Source organism: Homarus americanus, unplaced genomic scaffold (genome assembly GCF_018991925.1).
Source record: "Homarus americanus isolate GMGI-L3 unplaced genomic scaffold, GMGI_Hamer_2.0 scaffold14467, whole genome shotgun sequence".
Classification (NCBI taxonomy): domain Eukaryota; kingdom Metazoa; phylum Arthropoda; class Malacostraca; order Decapoda; family Nephropidae; genus Homarus; species Homarus americanus.
Window position 1 is genome coordinate 3908045 of NW_024733734.1, and position 21888 is coordinate 3929932.

Genomic DNA, 21888 nt, shown 5'->3' on the forward strand with positions numbered 1-21888 from the left:
ACCATAATATAGGAGAAGGTACAGCACCATAATAGGTAGAGAAGGTACAGTACCATAATATAGAGAAGGTACCGCACTCATAATATTGGAGAAGGTACAGTACCATAATATATGAGAAGGTACAGTACCATATTATAGAGAAGGTACAGCACCATAATATAGGAGAAGGTACAGTACCATAATATTGAGAAGGTACAGCACCATAATATAGGAGAAGGTACAGCACCATAATAGAGAAGTAAGCACCATAATATAGAGAAGGTACAGTACCATAATATAGGAGAAGCTGTACCGCACTATAATATTGGAGAAGGTACAGTACCATAATATATGAGAAGGTACAGCACCATATAATATATAGAGAAGGTACAGTACCATAATATTGAGAAGGTACAGCACCATAATATAGGAGAAGGTACAGCACCATAATATAGGAGAAGCTGCACAGCACCATAATATAGGAGAAGGTACAGCACCATAATATAGGAGAAGGTACAGCACCATAATATAGGAGAAGGTACAGCACCATATTATAGGAGAAGGTACAGTACCATAATATAGGAGAAGGTACAGCACTATAATATAGGGGAAGGTACAATACCATAATATAGGAGAAGGTACAATACCATAATATAGGAGGAAGGTACAATACCATACTTGGAGAAGGTACAGCACCATAATATAGAGAAGGTACAGCAATCTCATAATATAGGAGAAGGTACAGCACTCATAATATAGGAGAAGTTGCACAGCACCATAATATAGGAGAAGGTACAGCACCATAATATTGGAGAAGGTACAGTACCATAATATAGGAGAAGGTACAGCACCATAATATAGGAAGGTACAATACCATGAGAAGGTACAATACCATAATATAGGAGAAGGTACAGTTACCATACTTGGAGAAGGTACAGCACCATAATATAGAGAAGGTACAATAATTAGTATTATAGGAGAAGGTACAGTACCATAATATAGAGAAGGTACACCATAATATAGGAGAAGGTACAATACCATACTCTCTGAGTAGGCTGTACAGCACCATAATATAGGAGAAGGTACAATACTCCTGCTATATAGGAGAAGGTACAGCACCATAATATAGGAGAAGGTACAGCACTATAGTTATTGAGAAGGTACAGTACCACATAATATAGAGAAGGTACAGCACCGCAATATAGGGAATATAATATAGGAGAAGGTACAATACCATAATATAGGAGAAGGTACAATACCATAATTTGGAGAAGGTACAGCACCATAATATAGAGAAGGTACAATAATTATAATATAGAGAAGGTACAGTACCATAATATAGAGAAGGTACAGTACCATAATATATGAGAAGGTACAGCACCATAATATAGGAGAAGGTACACACCATATATAGAGAAGGTACAGTACCATAATATTGGAGTAGCTGCACAGCACCATAATATAGGAGAAGGTATAAAAAGCTACCATAATATAGGAGAAGGTACAGTACATATTATAGGAGAAGGCTGGTACAGTACCACAATATAGGAGAAGGTATGAGCACCATATTATAGAGAAGGTACAGTACCATAATATTGGAGAAGGTACAGTACCATAATATTGGAGAAGGTACAGTACCATAATATAGGAGTAGCTGCACTGCACTATTAATATAGGAGAAGGTACAGTACCATAATATTGAGAAGGTACAGCACCATAATATATAGAGAAGGTACCGCATCATAATATTTGAGACCGTACAGTACCATATTATATGAGAAGGTACAGTACCATAATATTGAGAAGGTACAGCACTATAATATAGGAGAAGGTACAGCACCATAATATAGGAGAAGGTACAGTACCATATTGAGGAAATGAGAAGTACAGCACCATAATATATGAGAAGGCATAGTTGGAGAAGGTACAGCACCATAATATAGGAGAAGGTACAGCACCATAATATAGGAGAAGGTACAGTACCATAATATTGGAGAAGGCAAAGCACCATAATATATAGAGAAGGTACAGTACCATAATATTGGAGAAGGTACAGCACCATAATATAGGAGAAGGTACAGTACCATAATATTGGAGAAGGTACAGCACCATAATATTGAGAAGGTACAGTACCATAATATCGGAGAAGGTACAGTACCATTAATATAGGAGAAGGTACAGTACCATAATATAGGAGAAGGTACAGCACCATAATATAGGTAGTACAGTACCATAATATTGAGAAGGTACAGCACTCATAATATAGGAGAAGGTACAATACCATAATTTTGGAGAAGGTACAGCACCATAATATGTTGAGAAGGTACAGTACCATAATATCGAGAAGGTACAGTAAATTATAATATAGAGAAGGTACAGTACCATAATATAGAGAAGGTACAGCACCATAATATAGAGAAGGTACAGTACCATAATATTGAGAAGGCATGTATACCATATATAGGAGAAGGTACAGTACCATAATATTGGAGAAGGTACAGCACTTATAATAGGAGAAGGTACAGTACCATAATATAGAGAAGCAACAAGAATTATTAATATTGAGAAGGTACAGTACCATAATATATGAGAAGGTACAGTACCATAATATTGGAGGCAAAGTACAGCACCATAATATAGGAGAAGGTACAGCACCATATTAGGAGAAGCAGTACCATAATATAGGAGAAGGTACAGTACCATAATATAGGAGAAGGTACAGTACCATAATATAGGAGAAGGTACAGTACCATAATATAGGAGAAGGTACAGTACCATAATATTGGAGAAGGTACAGTACCATAATATTGGAGAAGGTACAGTACCATAATATTGGAGAAGGTACAGTACCATAATATTGGAGAAGGTACAGTACCATAATATTGGAGAAGGTACAGTACCATAATATTGGAGAAGGTACAGTACCATAATATCGGAGAAGGTACAGCACCATAATATTGGAGAAGGTACAGTACCATAATATAGAAGAAGGTACAGTACCATAATATTGGAGAAGGTACAATACCATAATTTTGGAGAAGGTACAGTACCATAATATAGGAGAAGGTATAGCACCATAATATAGGAGAAGGTACAGTACCATAATATCGGAGAAGGTACAGTACCATAATATAGGAGAAGGTACAGTACCATAATATCGGAGAAGGTACAGTACCATTATATAGGAGAAGGTACATGTCAGTTGTATACCTCTTGGCTTCTTTGTTAGATATATTCGAGAATGGTAAGTTCAAGTAAGGTAAGGGAATTAGTTTATATTAATATATATTTATAATTATTATTGTTTAGGATTTAAAGCAAAACGAAAAAGTGATTGTGTAATTTTTTCAGCGCCAGAAAGGATCAGGCTTTTTACCTCCTGGGCGACCCAAGAAATGGAGAGAGAAGACTCTGGCAGTGCTAGAGGAAGCTGTGGCACAACGCATTGAAGGAAACATGTTTGAAGATCGAGCAGCAAGTAAAAACTGGCTCATAAAACATTTAGAGGTAATTGATTTTTTTCACTGTTGTAAACTCTTTGTAAACAGTACAGTACTAAGAAATAATTTATAAAAATTTTGTTTTAGTTTTTCTCACCTCTTATGTGTCTGTTGTCCCCACTCAATTAGATGTCAATGTATCTACAGTTTGTCCTTCTTACTAACATTTATAACATTTATTCTACATTGCCCACTAAACCAGTTTCATCTACAACAAAGAGCTGATCCCCTCACCGTTTGTATCATTTTTTCACAATTTACCAGACCTGCATTCATCTCCATTATTTTGCTCTCACCTGCCTCGGTACAGCTCCCCATCTTTGAAAATCTTTGAACAAACCATTGTGACATTGCACATCTTTGACTTAGTCCTAAATTCATTGGGAACTGATTTGTCTATTTCCATCACTCTTAATGCTTTCGACATTCAACACTCCTTGTCTAACTGTGAACCAATTAGTAAGTGTGCCAGTAAAGATTCTTTAAAATTCTAATACAGGTATCTCCCTCATTAATGCCTGTTTTTACCAAGATCTCTTATAAGTTTATTGTGCTTCACCCTATCAAAAGTTTTTTTTTTTAATCAACAAAACAGATATACAAATTTCTTTGGACCTCTAGAGCTCTTTCATTAAAAATTCTCAAACCAAATACCTGTACTGTATAGCTTCTCTAGTTCCTTTACCCTTTCTAAATTCATTTTGTTCTTCAGACAACTCACTTTCTGTTTTAAACTTTATTCTATTTAAAGTTATGTTTAATAAAACTTTGCAGGCATGACTTATTAAGCCAATTATTCTAAACTGGGTGCACTCTAACACTTCTGTTTTTTAGGTAATAAAACAAATATTGATTTTTTTAAATCACTGGGAAAAATTCCTTTGAAGTGCTGGATATAGAATTACATAATTTAATCAAACATTTTATCCCATACTTGCCCATTTGTTTTATAAATTCTGCTAGAAGCTGGTCAACCCCGGAAGCCTTCTCATTTTCAATTTTGTTCACAGCTGCCTCAACTTCTGCTTCCAGAATTGGCACTTAGATCTTTACAGTATTTCCTTTTCGTTTCCTACCTACACTCTATCCTTATCATTGTATACAGTAGTTCTTCTATATACTCTGCCCATCTCTTTTTTACTTCTTCCTCAAACAGGATCATATTGTCTTTGCTTTTAATTGTCCCACCCCATATGCAGTATACTCTTGATTTGGCAGAAACTGAAATGACGAACACTCAATTTTGCGGAAGCATTTTTTTTCGTTATTTTTTGTTCTATTAAGTGAACTAGTTCACTAAATTGAGATTAATTCCGTTAATACGCTCACACCTACGGAGACACCTCAGACACACGATACAGTAAAACCTACTTCAGCCTACAGTGAATGTACTAAATTATAAAAATGATAAATAATGATATAAAACAATTACTGGAAAATCTGAGAAAATGGCGAGAACACCAAACCTTTCTGCTCCGGGCCTGGGGACAAAGGTTCCCAGTGTTATGAAAGATTGCACCATGTTTAGCCGCATCCTCACATGGTTGGTGTGTGGGTCTATTTATAATTACTGTGCAAATACATATTTCTTTAAATGTACATAAAATACTAAAAAAGTAATATATTACAGCAATAAATCAATGTAACTCCGAGGTGGTGAGTCAGGTGGTGAGGTGACAAGGCAGTAGGTGAGGTGACATGCCAAGACACTTATACAGCACACACATTAACAGCGCTAACCAGGGCATGTGGAGATGCATTATACACTAGTGATTTCATGAAGCTTAACTGCAACCACAATTCATAAATTATCACAACCTGTACTCAAATGTAGGCTACTAAGTTAATTACTGTACTCAAATTTTTATATCTAGTGCAAACTATGGGATGTTTATACTAAAATTAATCACCATTTTTCAAGAATTCCATCATTGCAAGTTATATTCTGTTAAGTCAAATCAGTGACATTTTATAAGCGAAAAACTTCAAACTGCCTGTCTTTTATAATCCTGAGTCCCTGAACCCTCCTCCTTGCTGTCAATGCCACACCTCCCCTTATCCCCTCCTCCCAGCCAGCAGGGGAGGCAAGATGGTGGTGGGTGATAAGAATCTAATAAGATGAAGGTAGTTTTAGGCTTAAAGTTTTTCTCTAATAAAATCTCAGACTTGACTTAGCAGAATATAACTTGCATTGCTGGAATCCTTGCAAGATATTGATTAATTTGAGTAAAACATCTTATAGTTTCCACAAGAGATAAAATTTCATGTCCTTTACCATAGTACATTTGAGTACAAAGTGGGTACAGTAATATGTTGCTCAAAATTATGGCTTTTTCACAGGGAAAAGTCTGTATAACTAACCCCAGTGGTCAGGATAATATGGTATCAAATGTTACAGAGTATTTCAAATAAATTCTTTGTTTAGTTCTGTACATAGAGCCTGGTCATGGAGACCCTGGAGGGATGAAACTGACCGCACAACCCCCAAAAAGGTTCATCTGCCTCTGTCATTCTTACTGGCAAAATATTGTTTGTTATTTATTGATTAGTAAAGATATGTTACTGTAATAATTCGAGCTTATTAATACGAGTACTCTTCGTATACTTATTTTACCTTATTATTCAGCTTGTCATTTAAGGAAATCATATAGGAAACGTCTTGTAGAAAAATTATTAAGGATCAGTATGGTATCGAATTCATCTTCCTATCACAGTTAGCCACGCTTGAGTGAGGAAGGAGGGGAGAAAAGTGACCGCGCGACCCTCCCCCTCTCCTCCCAAAAAGGTTCGCCTCCCACCATCTCCAGCCATCCGTGTGACTGCGTTGTAGCGAGTTAAATATCAGCTGTTGAGGAGAGCTTGGCAACACTGGAGCATGTTACCACTCCTTTCTACTCCATCTCTCTAATCACCCACACCTTTCTGCTTTCTCACTCCATATTTTAAAATGTTATGTAACGTAATGTTGAAGGGATACAACTTAGCTCATTTATACTTATACTTATCACAAGCTCCCTAAAAATACTTCAGCTTTGTCTTTATTCAAGACATCTTCAGGTCATGAGACCCACTAATACCCCACCCAAGAAAGTGACCTGACATTCAGTCCCTGTAAATTCAGTTACCTCTGAAGATGTCTTGTGTAAAGATCGAAAGCTAAGGTGCTCCAGTGTATGCTTAGTTGACCGAGAGGTAGGAATGAACAACACACGCGGTGGTGTCAGGACACAGACTGAGCAGTGGAAAGCTCTATTTAACGGAAATTTCAATTTAACAAACGGGTGGCTTGAATTAGTTCGTTAAATCGAGAAAATACTGCATTTCCATTTTCTTGGTTCATTTGTTTAATATTTCTGTACATTTCCATACAATTAGGCTTTTGTCATCATCTTTTATCTCCATGTATTTCCTTATTACTACCATGCTATTGTACTATTCCAGATGATACTAAATGTTACATAATACTTCCTTGAGATAAATGTATAGTATATATCAGGTGCCTCAAAGAGAGCTCAGGTTCTCAGCTGGCTCAGCCATGTTAATATTGTTATTATTATCCACTCTGTATCTGTATTTTTCTGGCTAAATAAACTGTTACAATTCAAATTCAATTCAATTCTACATCATTGTTTTAGGGCTGTCTGAATTCTCTTTGAATTTCTTTGCTAATTTTTATGTAAGCCTCACTTTTTTCTCATATATCTTTGTCTATTTATTTATTTTTTCTTTCATTTGTCATCCACTTACTTTTAGCCTCGTTCCTCCTATGTGTTATAAGTTTTCCCCAGTCTCTAGCATTACTTCTTTGTAATTATTAAATTGTTGTCCTGGTCCCTGCTCATCAAAGTCACCCCCTAGCAATACTGAAAATTTATTTTTGGTATCAACAGACTATATTGGGGAGTAGAGCACTGAATATAATTACCGGTATACAGTACAGTAGAACGTTGATATAACACGAATTCGCACTAAATCGAAGTGTTGTTTCAGTGGAATAATTTAGTTTGGTACTTGAGAGAAACACAAAATACTAAAAAGACTGAGAGTCTACCCAGATGCACCTCAGCCCATCTCCTAGAATAAACAAAACATTGTTTTTTGTAGTATTATGTTAAAACAAACACTCATAAATCATCATAGCTAAAATTAAGGGATGCGAAATGGTCTGTTTACTGGCTGAGAAGATGGGGGGTTGGGGGGGAGGGAGGGAGGGGAGGGAGGTGAGGTGATATGTTTGACAGTTGATGCCAAGGTCTAGTGCTTATTTATTTATCTGTCCTTAAGAGTGACTAAATTTTTCTCTTATAATTTATAACTGAACTAACCTGGGAGAATATAGTTTACATTGCCTGAATTCTTATAAGATAGTGATAATTTGAATATAAACATGCTAAAGCTCACATTCGACATACAAATTTTAGTTCTAATTTTAAGAATTTTATTACAATGAGCAAAATTTTTTATCTCTTGTGCAAAATATATGACGTTTATATTCCAATTATTCGCTGTCTTGCAAGGATTCCAGCAATACAAATTATATTCTCCTAACTTTAGTCTGTGACATTATATAAGATAAAAACTTTAAGCATAAAACACCAAACCCCGGCTGGGAAGGTGGGAGGGAGGGAAGGGTGACAGTGACATGTTTGACAGTTGGCACCGAAGGTCTAGTGAACTATTTATTTGTTTATTTATGTCCTTTAGCTTGAGTGTATGTTTTTTTTGCTTATAAATGTCACAGAAGTGACGGGAGAATATAATTTACGTTGCTGGAATTCTTATAAGATAGTGATTAATTTTAATATAATCATGCTATACTTTGCACAAGACAAAAATTTTAGTAATCATTTAGTGCAATATTTTGAATACATGTACAGTACAGCTTTGCCCTTAGGACAGTGTAGCGTGCCCAGAGAAACATTAGGCGCAAAATCTTAAATATGATGCGCCAGATTGACTCGCTCAAAATAAGAAAGATTTGCTTTAAATTAAAACATTGTCCTTAATTGTGGGTGTCGCTTTAAATAAATAATCATAAATTGAATCGCTTTAAATCGATGTTCTACTGTATTTTACTCATTTATAATGTTCATTCAGTAAAAACAATTTGTACAATATAAAGTTGTTAAATTGGTATTGGTGTGAGCATGAAAACTTAACATAGGACACAATCATCATCCAATGGAGACTTTGGTTGAAGCTGGAAACACAACCCTCTTATGCTGATTTGTTTATATTGAGCCTTTTTTGGGGAAAGACAGCCTCTGGTATAGATGGGAGCAACCTGTGTAGTTTTCATTGGGCAAATAGATGCAGCAGATCTTTGTTTTACAGGAAAAGTTTATTCAAGTTTGTAATAAAATAATATTCATTAAACTTTACAGGTGATTCGGTTGCTTTTGCTGGAAGACATGAAAGTGATCCGCTCACTGTGTGTTCCGTGCTTCCCGCCACACTTTGACATCACTAACCGTTATGTACAGATGTATCACAAGAGTCTTGCTACTCATGTAAGTATTATTGTGTGTTTATCTGTGGTTGAGTCACTCACCATCAAACCACAGTTATGATGTCACTCACCCTCAAACCACAGTTATGATGTCACTCACCCTCAAACCACAGTTATGATGTCACTCACCCTCAAACCACAGCTATGATGTCACTCACCCTCAAACCACAGTTATGATGTCACTCACCATCAAACCACAGTTATGATGTCACTCACCCTCAAACCACAGTTATGATGTCACTCACCCTCAAACCACAGTTATGATGTCACTCACCCTCAAACCACAGCTATGATGTCACTCACCCTCAAACCACAGTTATGATGTCACTCACCATCAAACCACAGTTATGATGTCACTCACCCTCAAACCACAGTTATGATGTCACTCACCCTCAAACCACAGTTATGATGTCACTCACCCTCAAACCACAATTATGGTGTCACTCACCATCAAACCATAGTTATGATGTCACTCACCATCAAACCATAGTTATGATGTCACTCACCATCAAACCACAGTTATGATGTCACTCACCATCAAACCACAGTTATGAGTTATGATGTCACTCACCATCAAAACCATCAAACAGACACAGTTATGATGCGTCACTCACCATCAAACCACAGTTATGATGTCACTCACATCAAACCTATGATCTGACCATCAAACCACAGTTATGATGTCACTACCCTCAAACACAGTTATGATGTCACTCACCATCAAACCACAGCTATGATGTCACTCACACTCAAACACACAGTTATGATGTCACTCACCCTCAAACCACAGTTATGATGTTCACCTGTACATGTCAAACCACAGTTATGATGTCACACCATCAAACCACAGTTATGATGTCACTCACCATCAAAACCACAGTTATGATGTCACTCACCTCAAACCACAGTTATGATGTCACTCACCTCAAACCACAGTTATGATGTCACTCACCATCAAACCACAGTTATGATGTCACTCACCCTCAAACCACAGTTATGATGTCACTCACCATCAAACCACAGTTATGATGTCACTCACCATCAAACCACAGTTATGGTGTCACTCACCATCAAACCTAAGTTATGGTGTCACTCACTATCAAACTATAGTTATGGTGTCACTCACCATCAAACCACAGTTATGGTGTCACTCACCATCAAACCACAGTTATGGTGTCACTCACCATCAAACCACAGTTATGGTGTCACTCACCATCGAACCACAGTTTTTTTTATAGGGAATAGCCCACCCGGGCACAGATCATCGACCCATCACAGGGCCTGGGGGACAAAAAAATAAGAGTAAAAAAAAATTAAAATAGAAAAGAAAAAAGATTACCGATATACTGTCTTTAACCCCCCTCGTTTAAAGGTCGACCCTGATTTTTTGACCAAGAAATCGTTAATTTACGATGTTCCTCGTTTATAGTTCGACCCACGTTTTTGAGGGTAATGGAACAACAAAACCTTCACTAAAAACGCTCTACGTCCTATAAACTGAGGCTCACCGTGCCTGAAACACAGAGTGCCGAAGGCAAATTGTTTACCATTTATTATTACGACACTTTAAACTGAAGCGCGGGTAGTTTCAACAAAAATATTGTATATCTCCATTCAAGTATTTATTCAAGTCAATTAGGAGGGAATATTATTGTAATACAACAGTTTTTTAACTGAAAACCATTCGAAAAGCATTTACGGTAACATCTTTTGAACGAAAGAAAGCGAAAGTCATTGTTTTCGTCACAATTTTATCCCACTTTCCACTGTAATACGTACGTCATTTCAACAAAAATATTACATTTCCGTGAATGTACTGTATTATATCAAGCTCAGTATGAATAGAATATCTTTGTAATATAACAGTACTTTAACCGAAAACTATTAAAAAAACGAGTAACATCTCAAGAACATCGGAAGCTTAGGTAAAGTCTTTTGTTTTCGTCATGTATTTTATCCTATTTTATATTGAAATACATCACGTTTCAGCAAAACTACTATTTATTTCCGAGAATATATTCAGGCACAGTTAAGGTAAAATGTACATGTGATGTAACAGTTTTTTATCTGAAAACGATTCGAAAAACACGTGTACCGTCTAGCTGATAACGCAACAGCTGGAGGTTCGTCATGCATCGTTGTAAACAATAGGAGGTTGAAGTGGATTACCGGGTATTATATTAAGTGTGAAATATCAAAAAGGTTTTTGTTAGTGGTATTTTTTGTAGATCAATTAGAACTGTGAAACCGTATATGATATGATAAGTTAGCCTGTGCTAAGAACTTCAACATATACTACTGAAAGCACGTTGTAAGGTAATTTAGCCTATTGTAAGTTGGTGAGCTTCATCTGCTGAAGGAACTGCACAACTTTTCATTACTAATTGGTACATATTTTACGTTTCCATTGTTTACTGGCAGTAAATGGTAAATATTTTTCATGTCTGAAGCTAAAAGTTGCTTCTCGCCCTTCCCATCATGCACGGGTTCAACCTAACAAAACTATTACGCATGTAGAGGTCGACCCCCAATTTTATGCCTAAAAATTTGGTCTTAAAATCTCGAACTACACACGAGTATATACGGTATATTAATCTACACCACGTAAATGACGGAAAACCAGCTTTTTAAAGTGAGACAGGTTGTATGAGTATGGAAACACAGAAGAAGGCAGAGCATTCCGCAGTTTGGCTGTGTGAGGAAAGAAGGATGTACTATAATGGGTTATTCTAGTGTGACCGACATCCACAGAAAAACGGTGGGCACTGCAGGCAAGACAAGTGTTACGAGCCCACGGCCTTGCCAGTGGTACACAGGATGCCAAAACCACCGAACGTTGCCCATTAAAGTACCTGTAAAAGAGAGAGAGTGAAGCAACATTGTGGCAAAGAGAAAGGGAAGAAAGATTATCAACTAAAGGAGGAGAGTTAATAAGACGAAATGCCTTTGATTCCACCCTATCTAACAGTTGAACAGAAGAAGAGCCACCCCAGATATAAGAGCAGTACTCCAAGTTAGGACGAATGAATCCCTTAGAAACTTGAAGCAACTGCTCAGGAATGAAGTAGCTACGGCATCTTTACAGCATTCCCAGCTTTCAGGAGGCAGCTTTACCAATGTTGTGGATGTGTGGCTTCCATTACATATTAGAGGAAATGGTGAGGCCTAGCATATCTATTTTAGAATTTGGCAGAATGATTGCATCCTGAAATGTGATTGGTGGGAGATTATCTAATTTGAAAAGTGTAATAGGTAAGTACTGTGTTATATTACTATTGAATTTAACCAAGTTTCTACCTCCCCATTCGGAGATGCTGCACAGATTCGCATTGAGAGATGAAATGATATCAGCTCTAGAAACAGATCTAATTTGAGAATTAGGGGGAAGGGAAAATGTGAAGAAGAGTGAAGAGTAGAATCATCAGCGTAAGAATGGATAGAATTAGTCGTAGTGTGAAGTAAATCATTGATAAAAAGAAGGAAGAGAATTGGTGAAAGAACAGAACCCTGTAAGACACCACTATTGGTAGAGAAAGAGCGAGAGATCGATCTCTCGACAACAACTGCCATGGATCGGTTCTCAAGTAAACTAGAAATTATGGAACAACATAGGGGAGAGAAACCATAAGAGGGAAGTTGAGAATGCAAAGACTTGTGCCATACCCTACCAATGCTTTGGAGATGTCGAGGGCCACAACGAAAGTTTCCCCATAATCCCTAAGAGAGGATGACCAAAGATGGGTGCACCATCAAACCACAGCTATGATGTCACTCACCATCAAACCACAGCTATGATGTCACTCACCATCAAACCAAAGTTATGGTGTCACTCACCATCAAACCACAGTTATGATGTAGTTTACAGAGTGAAAGTGGGTGCCATAAGCCTGATAATCCATTAGGGACATTGCAGATACAACACAGTTTATACTCTGCTCTGAGTACAAGACGCAGTGTGGTCGTCTCTACACTTGTAGGGATTCATGCGTGTTTGATTCTTGGCTGAGTGACTCGCTACCAGTTAGAGGTAATCTGTGCATCAGTAGACATCTTTTCAGGCTCCATGTGCATCGTGATGAATACAGTACAGTATAATCTGGATTTACGCATTTTTTTTTACGTGTTTGGTTATTTACGCGGTGCCTTGCCAGAATGAAAATGCTTTAATTACGCGGTAAATTTTGTCATTTACGCGGTAAGCGGCTGGAGAGGTCCAGACCGCCGCGTCATTTTTTACCCACTCGGTCCATTCTTGACCATACGTGGGAAGCGGCGCGGTGAGTGGTGTGCATTAGGCCGCTCTTACGTTATCGCTGACTTCATATGACGTATTGGACTGTGATTGGGCCACGCATCCTTACCACCCACGCATTCCCTCCACCGCTAGCTGTGATTGGTCTAATGTAACATGACGTGCCCTGCCACCAGAGGGTAGAAGTCGCTGACCTAGCCGGGCCTGTCTCATTGTTCTCAGTCCGCGTATACAGTTCTCTCTTGTGCCCTCTATTCCCCTCACAACGGCTTCCGCTGGACCCCACCACCCGAGAAAAACCTTGAATTACCTGGACCAAGCCATGATAATGTGAAGGAAATCATCGAGTTGGGGGAGAAAATTAAGCTCATCCTTGACAACGACCCGTATATCCAGATCTATCTCGAGCCGTATATCCAGATCTATCTCGACAACATCAATGCTAGTCGTCAACGTAGTATTGAGGACTTCCTCGCCCGCAACCCACCACAACCACAGCCAGCCCAAGTCAGTGATAGTGATAGTGACAGTGAGGATATGGACTTTGAGAGGTTTGTCTTGGAGGCCCTGCAAACCTCTGCGAGTAGTGAAAGTGAAAGTGATTCACCGGAGGGCAACTAATCTGCCCTCTGCCTCAGAACCAGCCGCCATCCACGTGTGCCGACCCAGCTTTTCTACTAACGTAAGTGTTAAAACACCTAATATTATTGATATTTCTCTTAATTATTAATTGTGTGTGCATACCATCATAAAATTAAGATGTTATTTTACTACAAGGTACGCATTGTGTCGGAAAAAGTGGAGTTTGGGGGTCGGTCCAGTCTCGATTTCAATTAATCCCATATGTTCTCTTATTTCATTTACGCATTTCTCGTTTTACGCGGGCCTCCACGGGTTCAATTGACCGCGGAAATGCAGACTATACTACAGTTGTTTTTTTAGTAATTGTGATTTTCAAAAGAATATTGCTTCTCTGCCACAAATTATTATGGCATGACAAGGCAGACCTTCTCAGGAGGCATTCAGTGTGCTGGAAATCACAGGTCGATTATCTCAGCTTTCAGCCATGATAGGCATACAAGAATCATTTTAAATTTTTCATTTGAATTATATTAATACAACTGTTTAATGTTCTGGCATTACTTAAATTCAGAAGTAAGTGTACATACAGGTATCCCCACTTTACAATGGGGTTACGCTCCTGAAAACCTCATCATAGACCATAATACTGCATCGTAAATCTGGATTATTATAACATGGGGCTCAATAGGATACATTCCCAGCCAGTCTGACATCCACATGTATCACAGACAAAAAAAAAAAAAAAATCCTACTCTAATAAAATGACTTAAAAACATTTAAATAACACTCACTGCATCATTAAGAACAAACTTCACCTCCAGAGAGACAGTTTTCCTGAACACCTTGCCCTTCCCAGACACAGGAGCCTTTGGCAACAGCTTGCTAGACATTTTCGAAGTTACACTGCTCACTTTACAGTAATAAAAATAGCAAAAACAGAGAGAAAAAACTTCATAATCACAGTATATGTGAGGAATAAATAAAGATAATAATAATAAATAAAATAAAAGAAAAACACTGCATTGCCATTTGGCAATCGTTTCAAGGGACAAGAGACAGATAACAGCTTAGAGATCCCCTCCCCTCCCCCTGCTCTGAGGGCTAACTCCAGTGCATGTATGAAATGTTTAGTCTTTTTATGTTTTTGACCTTATGATAATTATTTTTTATTGCACAGTATCTATGAATGATTGTGTGTACATTTTATATAAAAAAACAAAACATTTATGTCTGCCTGAAACTAAGAACTAAAAAAGGCATTTTTTTTTTCTTTCTAAAAACCAGTTTTTGTGATATAGCTCAGAATGCGATGCTCAGCATGTTACCTAGGTATGTTAATGCCTAGCAATAACTCGCCAGGCCAACATACAGGCAATTATAACATCTAATAATTACTTAATAAGTAATATTAGGAGGACACGTCGCTACCTGGCATTTAATTGCAATTCTCAAAACCCCCTCCTTCACCCCCCATCATACGCATCACGACCTTCCTCTCTTGCCTTAGAGCGAGCAGTAAACAAAAGTCAACTCTCGAGGGGTGGAGATGGGTGGGTTATCGGCGTCTCATTCGAGCTATATCACAAAAGCTGGTTTTTAGAAAAAAACGGCTTTTTGTTCGACTCAGAATGCGACACTCAGCATGAATACCCAAGCAGGGGGTGGAGAGGGAGGTGACTTTGCATACAAGGCTCCGCTGACTTCGGTCCAGATTATGTTATAAACCGTTTAGAATATTTCCAAAATTAGGAACATTTACCGGAAGGTAAAATGTTAATTTACTCAAAATGGATACTCACTTTATTCTGATGAGGAAGAAGGTCCTGGTTGTGGAGATTGACTAGGTGGGGGAGGGGACCCCCAGCACCACCACATTTGAAGCATCTTTCAGAGATAGATGAAGATAGCTGTCTTTGAAAGTTTTTGAAGATCTCCAAAAGCCCATTTCCTTGATCTGACTGAGACTCATATGCCGCAGAAAGGCCACAGACCCTGCATATTTCCTAGTGTCATGTGCCAAAATTTCTTGCCAGGGTATGCTTGATTCATGAATTGAGATAAGGATTTTGTCATTTGACTAGAAGATAATTTCTTATCATCCCTTGAAGAGAAAACATAGGGGCCTCGATTAAGGAATCTGGTTAACCATTCCTGAAGATCTTTAACTGGGCACAATATATGAGGAACCCTTGTTTCATCCATTAGACATTTTCTCCTAATAGGTTGATCTTGGAAATCTTCCCTTTCATTTTTTCATAGGATCTCAGTAGGAAAATACCAATAATGATGGATTATTGGAAATTGAAATCAGTTCACTTATTCTCATACCTGTTGCTATTGCTAGAAGGAAGGCTGCCTTCTGGAGCAATCTGTCCCGGTTCAGATTTATATTGTTATTAGGCCCCTTAAGAAATTTAGTAACTTTATCTAGAGACCAAGGTGGGATTCTCTTAGGCCGAGGGGGTCTCTGAATGAAAAAGGACGATCTGAGCATTTAATAAATTCTTGGGTTAAAAGTAATATTAAAACCCCAAGCCAGAGGATCAACCAACGCTGATTTATAAGATGCAATTGTCGATCCTTGAAGGCCTTTAACTCTGAACAGAAATTCTAAAAATTCTAACACAACTGTTTCCAACAATGTGTCTGGAGTCGTTAACTTGATAAATTGTTGAAAAAGATTACAAGCTTTCTCATATTGAATAGAAGTTTGGGGTATATGACCTGCTAATACTTGGTTAGCTATATTGGAATTACCCAACAACCTATTTAAACTTTTTTTTGAGAAACTCCAAGCGTGAAGTGCCAAGGATATCTCGAACTGAGAATGTAGTACCTGGTCTAGACATCCTTGTTGCATTTGTAGAGGATTTGGGCACCAGTCCAGTAGATCCAGGCACCAAGGTTGTAGGATCCAATATGGTGCAATTAAGAGGACTTTGCCTCGGAAGGATCTGAGTTTGTGAACCAATTTGGGCAATGTTTTCACAGGTGGGAATAGATAGATTGAATTCCAAAGGTTCCCATCTAAGAGGAGGGCATTTCCTAAAACATTTGACCTTTCCAGAGATGCATAAAGTGGCATCTTGTGATTTTTTAGGGAGGCAAAAAGATCTATCTGTGGAGTTCCAAACTTCTTCACTCGACTCTTGAACTCCGATACCTTTAGGGACCATTCTGTTTCTGTCGATACTGGCCGGAGACGGGACAGCGCATCTGCCCAATTGTTTTGTACTCCCGGTATATAAGTTGCTTTGAGGTAAAGTGTTTGTGTTACATAAATACTGAAAAAATTTTCTGACAGTTGTAGAACGGGCCAAGGCTTTGTTTAGCCTTGATGATTGAGACAAAACACTTCCGTTTTGTTGTCCATGGCAAACAGGATCGTCATATTCTGTAAATTTGGGTTTGCCGACAAAAAGAATAGGACCACTGCTAATTCTTTTATATTTATGTGTTTGTCCCAAAGGAAGTTGCTCCACTTCCCTTGACTGAATTACCCTTTTGAGGAATGATATCCCCATCCTATTTTGGACGCATCCGTACAAACGACCAAACCTGTTTGAGGCGGAACCCAGGGAGAGGGACCGATTAGATTGTCCAACTTTGTCCTTATTGGGTTGAGAATTCTTCCCTGAATTGTTTTCTTATAACCCATATAAGGATGTAAAGTCCATTTCAACATAACTCTAGATTGCTAGGAAGACCGGAAGGTCAGCATTCCGGAAGGAACGCTCAGTCTAGCAGCCTCGCTAAAGTTCCCCTGGAAAGGCTGAACCCGCTACTGAGGACATCAATAAAATATAGTTATGAAAAGAAAACTCAACTCTGGTCTTTATGCTGAGTGCAATTAGAAAACCGAGGGCGGAAGCCCAAAGGTTTTTTGTGAACGAACATAAGAGTAGGAAGAGAGACAGTCATGGCATTCATACTAGCACGTGAATAATTGGGACAAAGAAAACCGTAAACAGTGTACATATATATTTATATATAAACATATATATCCGCATAGTGTCTTTCAGTGAAGACAAGCCCGGGAGGGTGCAGCGACATTCACTGAGTGACTCAAGGGCAAGGAATCGTCACAAACGATCTAAGCGACTTCATAGACGTGTTGTGGTCGCGATGATGCTGACCAGAGATCATATAAGAAATTGTCCCAAATACAATAATTGAGAGACATAAACAAAATACAAGTCACTCTACTTCCTCACTGTGCTAATAAGTATAAATACCGTATATAAAATCCTCGTGGGTCTTAGTATTTCAGCAATTACAACACAAATTCACGGAGCCTTCTTTTGTGTGTATTGACAGCTGAATCGCCAGGCAAGAAGATGAAGGTTGTGATGAGTATGATGGGGGGTGAAGGAGGGGTTTTGAGAATTGCAATTAAATGCCAGGTAACGACGTGTCCTCCTAATATTACTTATTAAGTAATTAATAGATGTTTTAATTGCGTGTATGTTGGCCTGGCGAGTTAGCTAGGAATTAACATAGCTAGGTAACATGCTGAGCGTCGCATTCTGTGTTGAACAAAAAGAACAATAACGTAGCTCACAGCTTGGCCTAGTAAGGGGAGGATGAGATCTTCGATGTTTCACCCTCCCCTCCAGCTCTCCCCCGTCCTCTCCCAAGATCACACACTAACTCCAGCCCACGTAAGAAATTTTAAAATCTCCTTATGTTTTTTATCTTATGGTATTTTTTTTTCACATTATGTATGAACGATTGTGTATGCATGTAACTGAATAAATTATGAGTTGAACAATAACATAGCTCACAGCTCAGCCTCTCCTGCTCTGAGTGCTACTGGGTGGCGATTCAGAGACTGCTATACAATTATGTGCCATCTCTATGGATATTATTCCCCGTTATCCCCCATTTAGGATATATCTGTACAGCATGCCTTAAAAATATGCAGAGGTTAGGTTCTCAAAATGGCCGTGAATAGCCAAATCTGCAAATAACATTTGCTAACCAAGGGGGGGGGAGGGGGGATACATTTTTACTCCTGTGCAAAAAAATTTAATTCCCTTTATGTGTTTACCGTTAGGACAATTGTTTCTTTTACCTGTATTTTGTGTGTGTGTGTGTGTAATAATAATAGTAATAATAAACGGTTTATTAAGAGTTGCAGCCGGTGGCTGAAAATATACAGGCATACATTTGATTTAGACATAATGATATAATATGCATTGAACACATTTACAGGGCTGTACAATACATAAATCAGGAGTTGTTTATTATTTTAACAATTAATGGGATGGTGCTGTTCTTATATCTATCAGTGCGGGCTCTTATGGGCTGAATTTTGTTGTAGTGGCGGACTGCGCGAGTTGGGTGGGGGGGCTGCAGGTGGCAGGAGGTGGCGATGACGAGGGTGATGCAGTAGTCCACTGCCAAACCTTTCCAGTGCTTGGTGGTGGAGGTCACTGAGGGATGGCATTTCCAGGGTGGAGAGAGCGTTGGTGTAGCCGGAGTATTCTGCGCCGACCATGATTCTGCAGGCCCTTTTCTGTACCTTCTCTAGCTGACGTTGTTGGGTGGAGTTGAGAGAAGACGACCAGGCTGGTGACGCATATGTAAGTTTGGGGAGAATAAAGGCGTTGTAGATGGTCCTCAGCTATGGCGTGGGTGTCCCAAGTGACCTAAGTCGTCGTAGCATGTAGAGACTGCAATGCCTGACTGTGTTATTTAAGTGAAGGGCCTTCCTCGGTCAAGTTTGTTGGGTTCATAGTTACACCCAGGAGTTTGGCAGACTGCACCACAGCTGAGAGGATGGGCACCCACTGTGACTGCTGGGGTTTGCACTCGAGTGGTGGCGTATTGATGTGCATGACTGGTAGTTTTGGTGTGGTTGGGATGGTGACCTTGTTCTCCGCTGTGAGTCCATGCCTGTAGCCTGTCCAGGGTGCTTTGGAGCGCATGAGTAGTCTGGTGTGGTGTGTGTGTGTGTGTGTGTGTGTGTGTGTGTGTGTGCGCCGCGGCGCAGCGCAAGTGTGTGTGTGGGATTACTGTCTCTGGAAACTAATGGCCTCTTGTCCCATGCAAAATGCCAGCAACTTCCTTTAAACTTCCCTTAGACATTTTGGATACATCCAGGGTGTAATCCGCGGAATAATCGAGGTGCTCCATCTAATTAAAATAATAAATGTTAGGGCGCATGTAATTTCTTTGTTATCCCCTCATTTATCAATCATTTTGCATGAATGATGGGTTTTCAGAATGCATCCCAATTGTTAAACAAGAGAGATATCTGTACATACAGTAAAATCGCGATGTCAGGCCAGAAGTTTGGTCGACGCATTGCCATCATTTATGCCAAAAAATTTTCATAATCCTCGAGATGGTCTTAAAACATCTCCATCGCTCAAGAGAAATATTGCAGATCAGAGATCGTAAACCCGATATATCTGGAATACATTGTTACTATTTTTTCAGTTTGTAGAAATAATAGAAGGGGGGGCTGGAAGATAACCAGCACGCGTCATTACTGTCCTGGGTCCTCAACGGTATGGTGTGGGAAGGAGCTGATGGGTTACCCGCCGCTAACATCAACGTGCGGTCAAGCTTGACCGCTTCTGGATAATAAGACACTAAAGATCTTATATCCAAGTATCTCGAGGTCAGTTATTTTCTTTTTATTTTTATATATGTTCAGTGTGATGTGCCAGGTACTGAATACAATAATCCTGAGTTTAGACTTCTTATATCCAGGTTTAGGTGTACAGTATCCCAGTCACAGTTTGTGGCTAAAGATTATGTGGTCTATTAGCTTATTAAGCATATAGAAAGTTGTTTGTCCTGACTGGTATAAAATAGATTTCAAGAACGCATCCTTCATTTTATTGAGAGATGGAATGTTATGATAATGAAACACAAGTTTAGTAGTTTATTTCTATATTAATTCATTATATTTTTCTTTACAGAATGTAAATAACAATTATGATTCCTGGATGAGTAAGGCTTTAGAAATTGAGGAGAAAGAATGGTATCGCTCTGAACCCCCCACAACAAGATGCTGACTCACACTACAAGACAGAACTTCCACAACTAATACATGACATGATACGTGCCAAAACCTTGATGTGAAGCTGGCGCATCATCAGGTAACTTGGTATAACCCAGTGAATCATTTATAAATGAGATGCAATGACTGATGCAACTCGTTATATCTCATACATCATCTCTTACAACAGGAGTGAAGATGTGTGGAGCCTTTGATAAAACAGAGTAACTAATACTGAGCAGAGCACTGCCTGCTTATTGTACCATTTTAGGGTTTACAGGATTATTTAAATTTTTAGTAAAACAGAGTGTAGTTTGCATTTAAAAATCTCTGGATTGCAAAGCATATTCATTGAACTGTATGCCTGACAGATCTTAATGAGAACTATCCTAAGGAATAGTCTGTTTATAGAATCAGCTAGTAGCAACCATGTGGCTTATGTTTGTGCCACAACCTGAAATTGTCAAAAATTTATTTACAGGCCAGTACAGTAAGTTAAGTATTGAGACATAACCAGCTATGATACAGCATTACAAGCAAACGCAAATGAAAAGTGTAAGTGTTTGTGTGTAATCTTGTTTGACTTCATCACTGTAATATACAGTGAACCCCTCAAAGATCTGGACTAAAAGGGGACCACCTTGTCCAAAAGCTACAATTGTCCGCGATCTTCCGCAAATTTACTGAATGTATAAAAAATGATAAATAATTATATAAAAATCACTAAAATACAGTATCAAATTTCCTTAAGGCATACAAATCACCTCCATTTGCCAGCCATAGTACAAGAAAACTTTTGTGTGTATTTTCTTCCTGTAGCCATAATTTTTCCTTTCTTAAAATAATATGTACAATAACAGGAAATGTGAGGAATTAATAAAAATAATACCAATAAATAAGTTACCAAAAAATGCTGTATTGCTAAACCAGTAAATAAAAGCCAAAATGGTGCTTAACACAGTCAGCATCTGCATACACTCCTGCTTCATCATAACAATGGAGACCAGCTGGAACACCACCCCTTAGCAACGCCCCCACCCCCTACACTCTGTGC

At 38.6% G+C, this 21888-nt stretch overlaps 1 protein-coding gene across 1 annotated transcript in view; it reads left to right on the forward strand.

Annotated features, from left to right (window-relative positions):
- LOC121869876 (exocyst complex component 3-like) overlaps positions 1-20850 on the forward strand; it is a 62979-nt gene extending 42129 nt beyond the window's left edge. The window contains 7 exon segments of the mRNA XM_042371441.1: positions 3331-3486; positions 8864-8989; positions 18754-18768; positions 20283-20336; positions 20338-20425; positions 20428-20450; positions 20755-20850. Of these exon segments, the coding sequence (XP_042227375.1) occupies positions 3331-3486; positions 8864-8989; positions 18754-18768; positions 20283-20336; positions 20338-20425; positions 20428-20450; positions 20755-20850 (558 nt within the window).
- The last annotated feature ends 1038 nt before the right edge of the window (positions 20851-21888 follow it).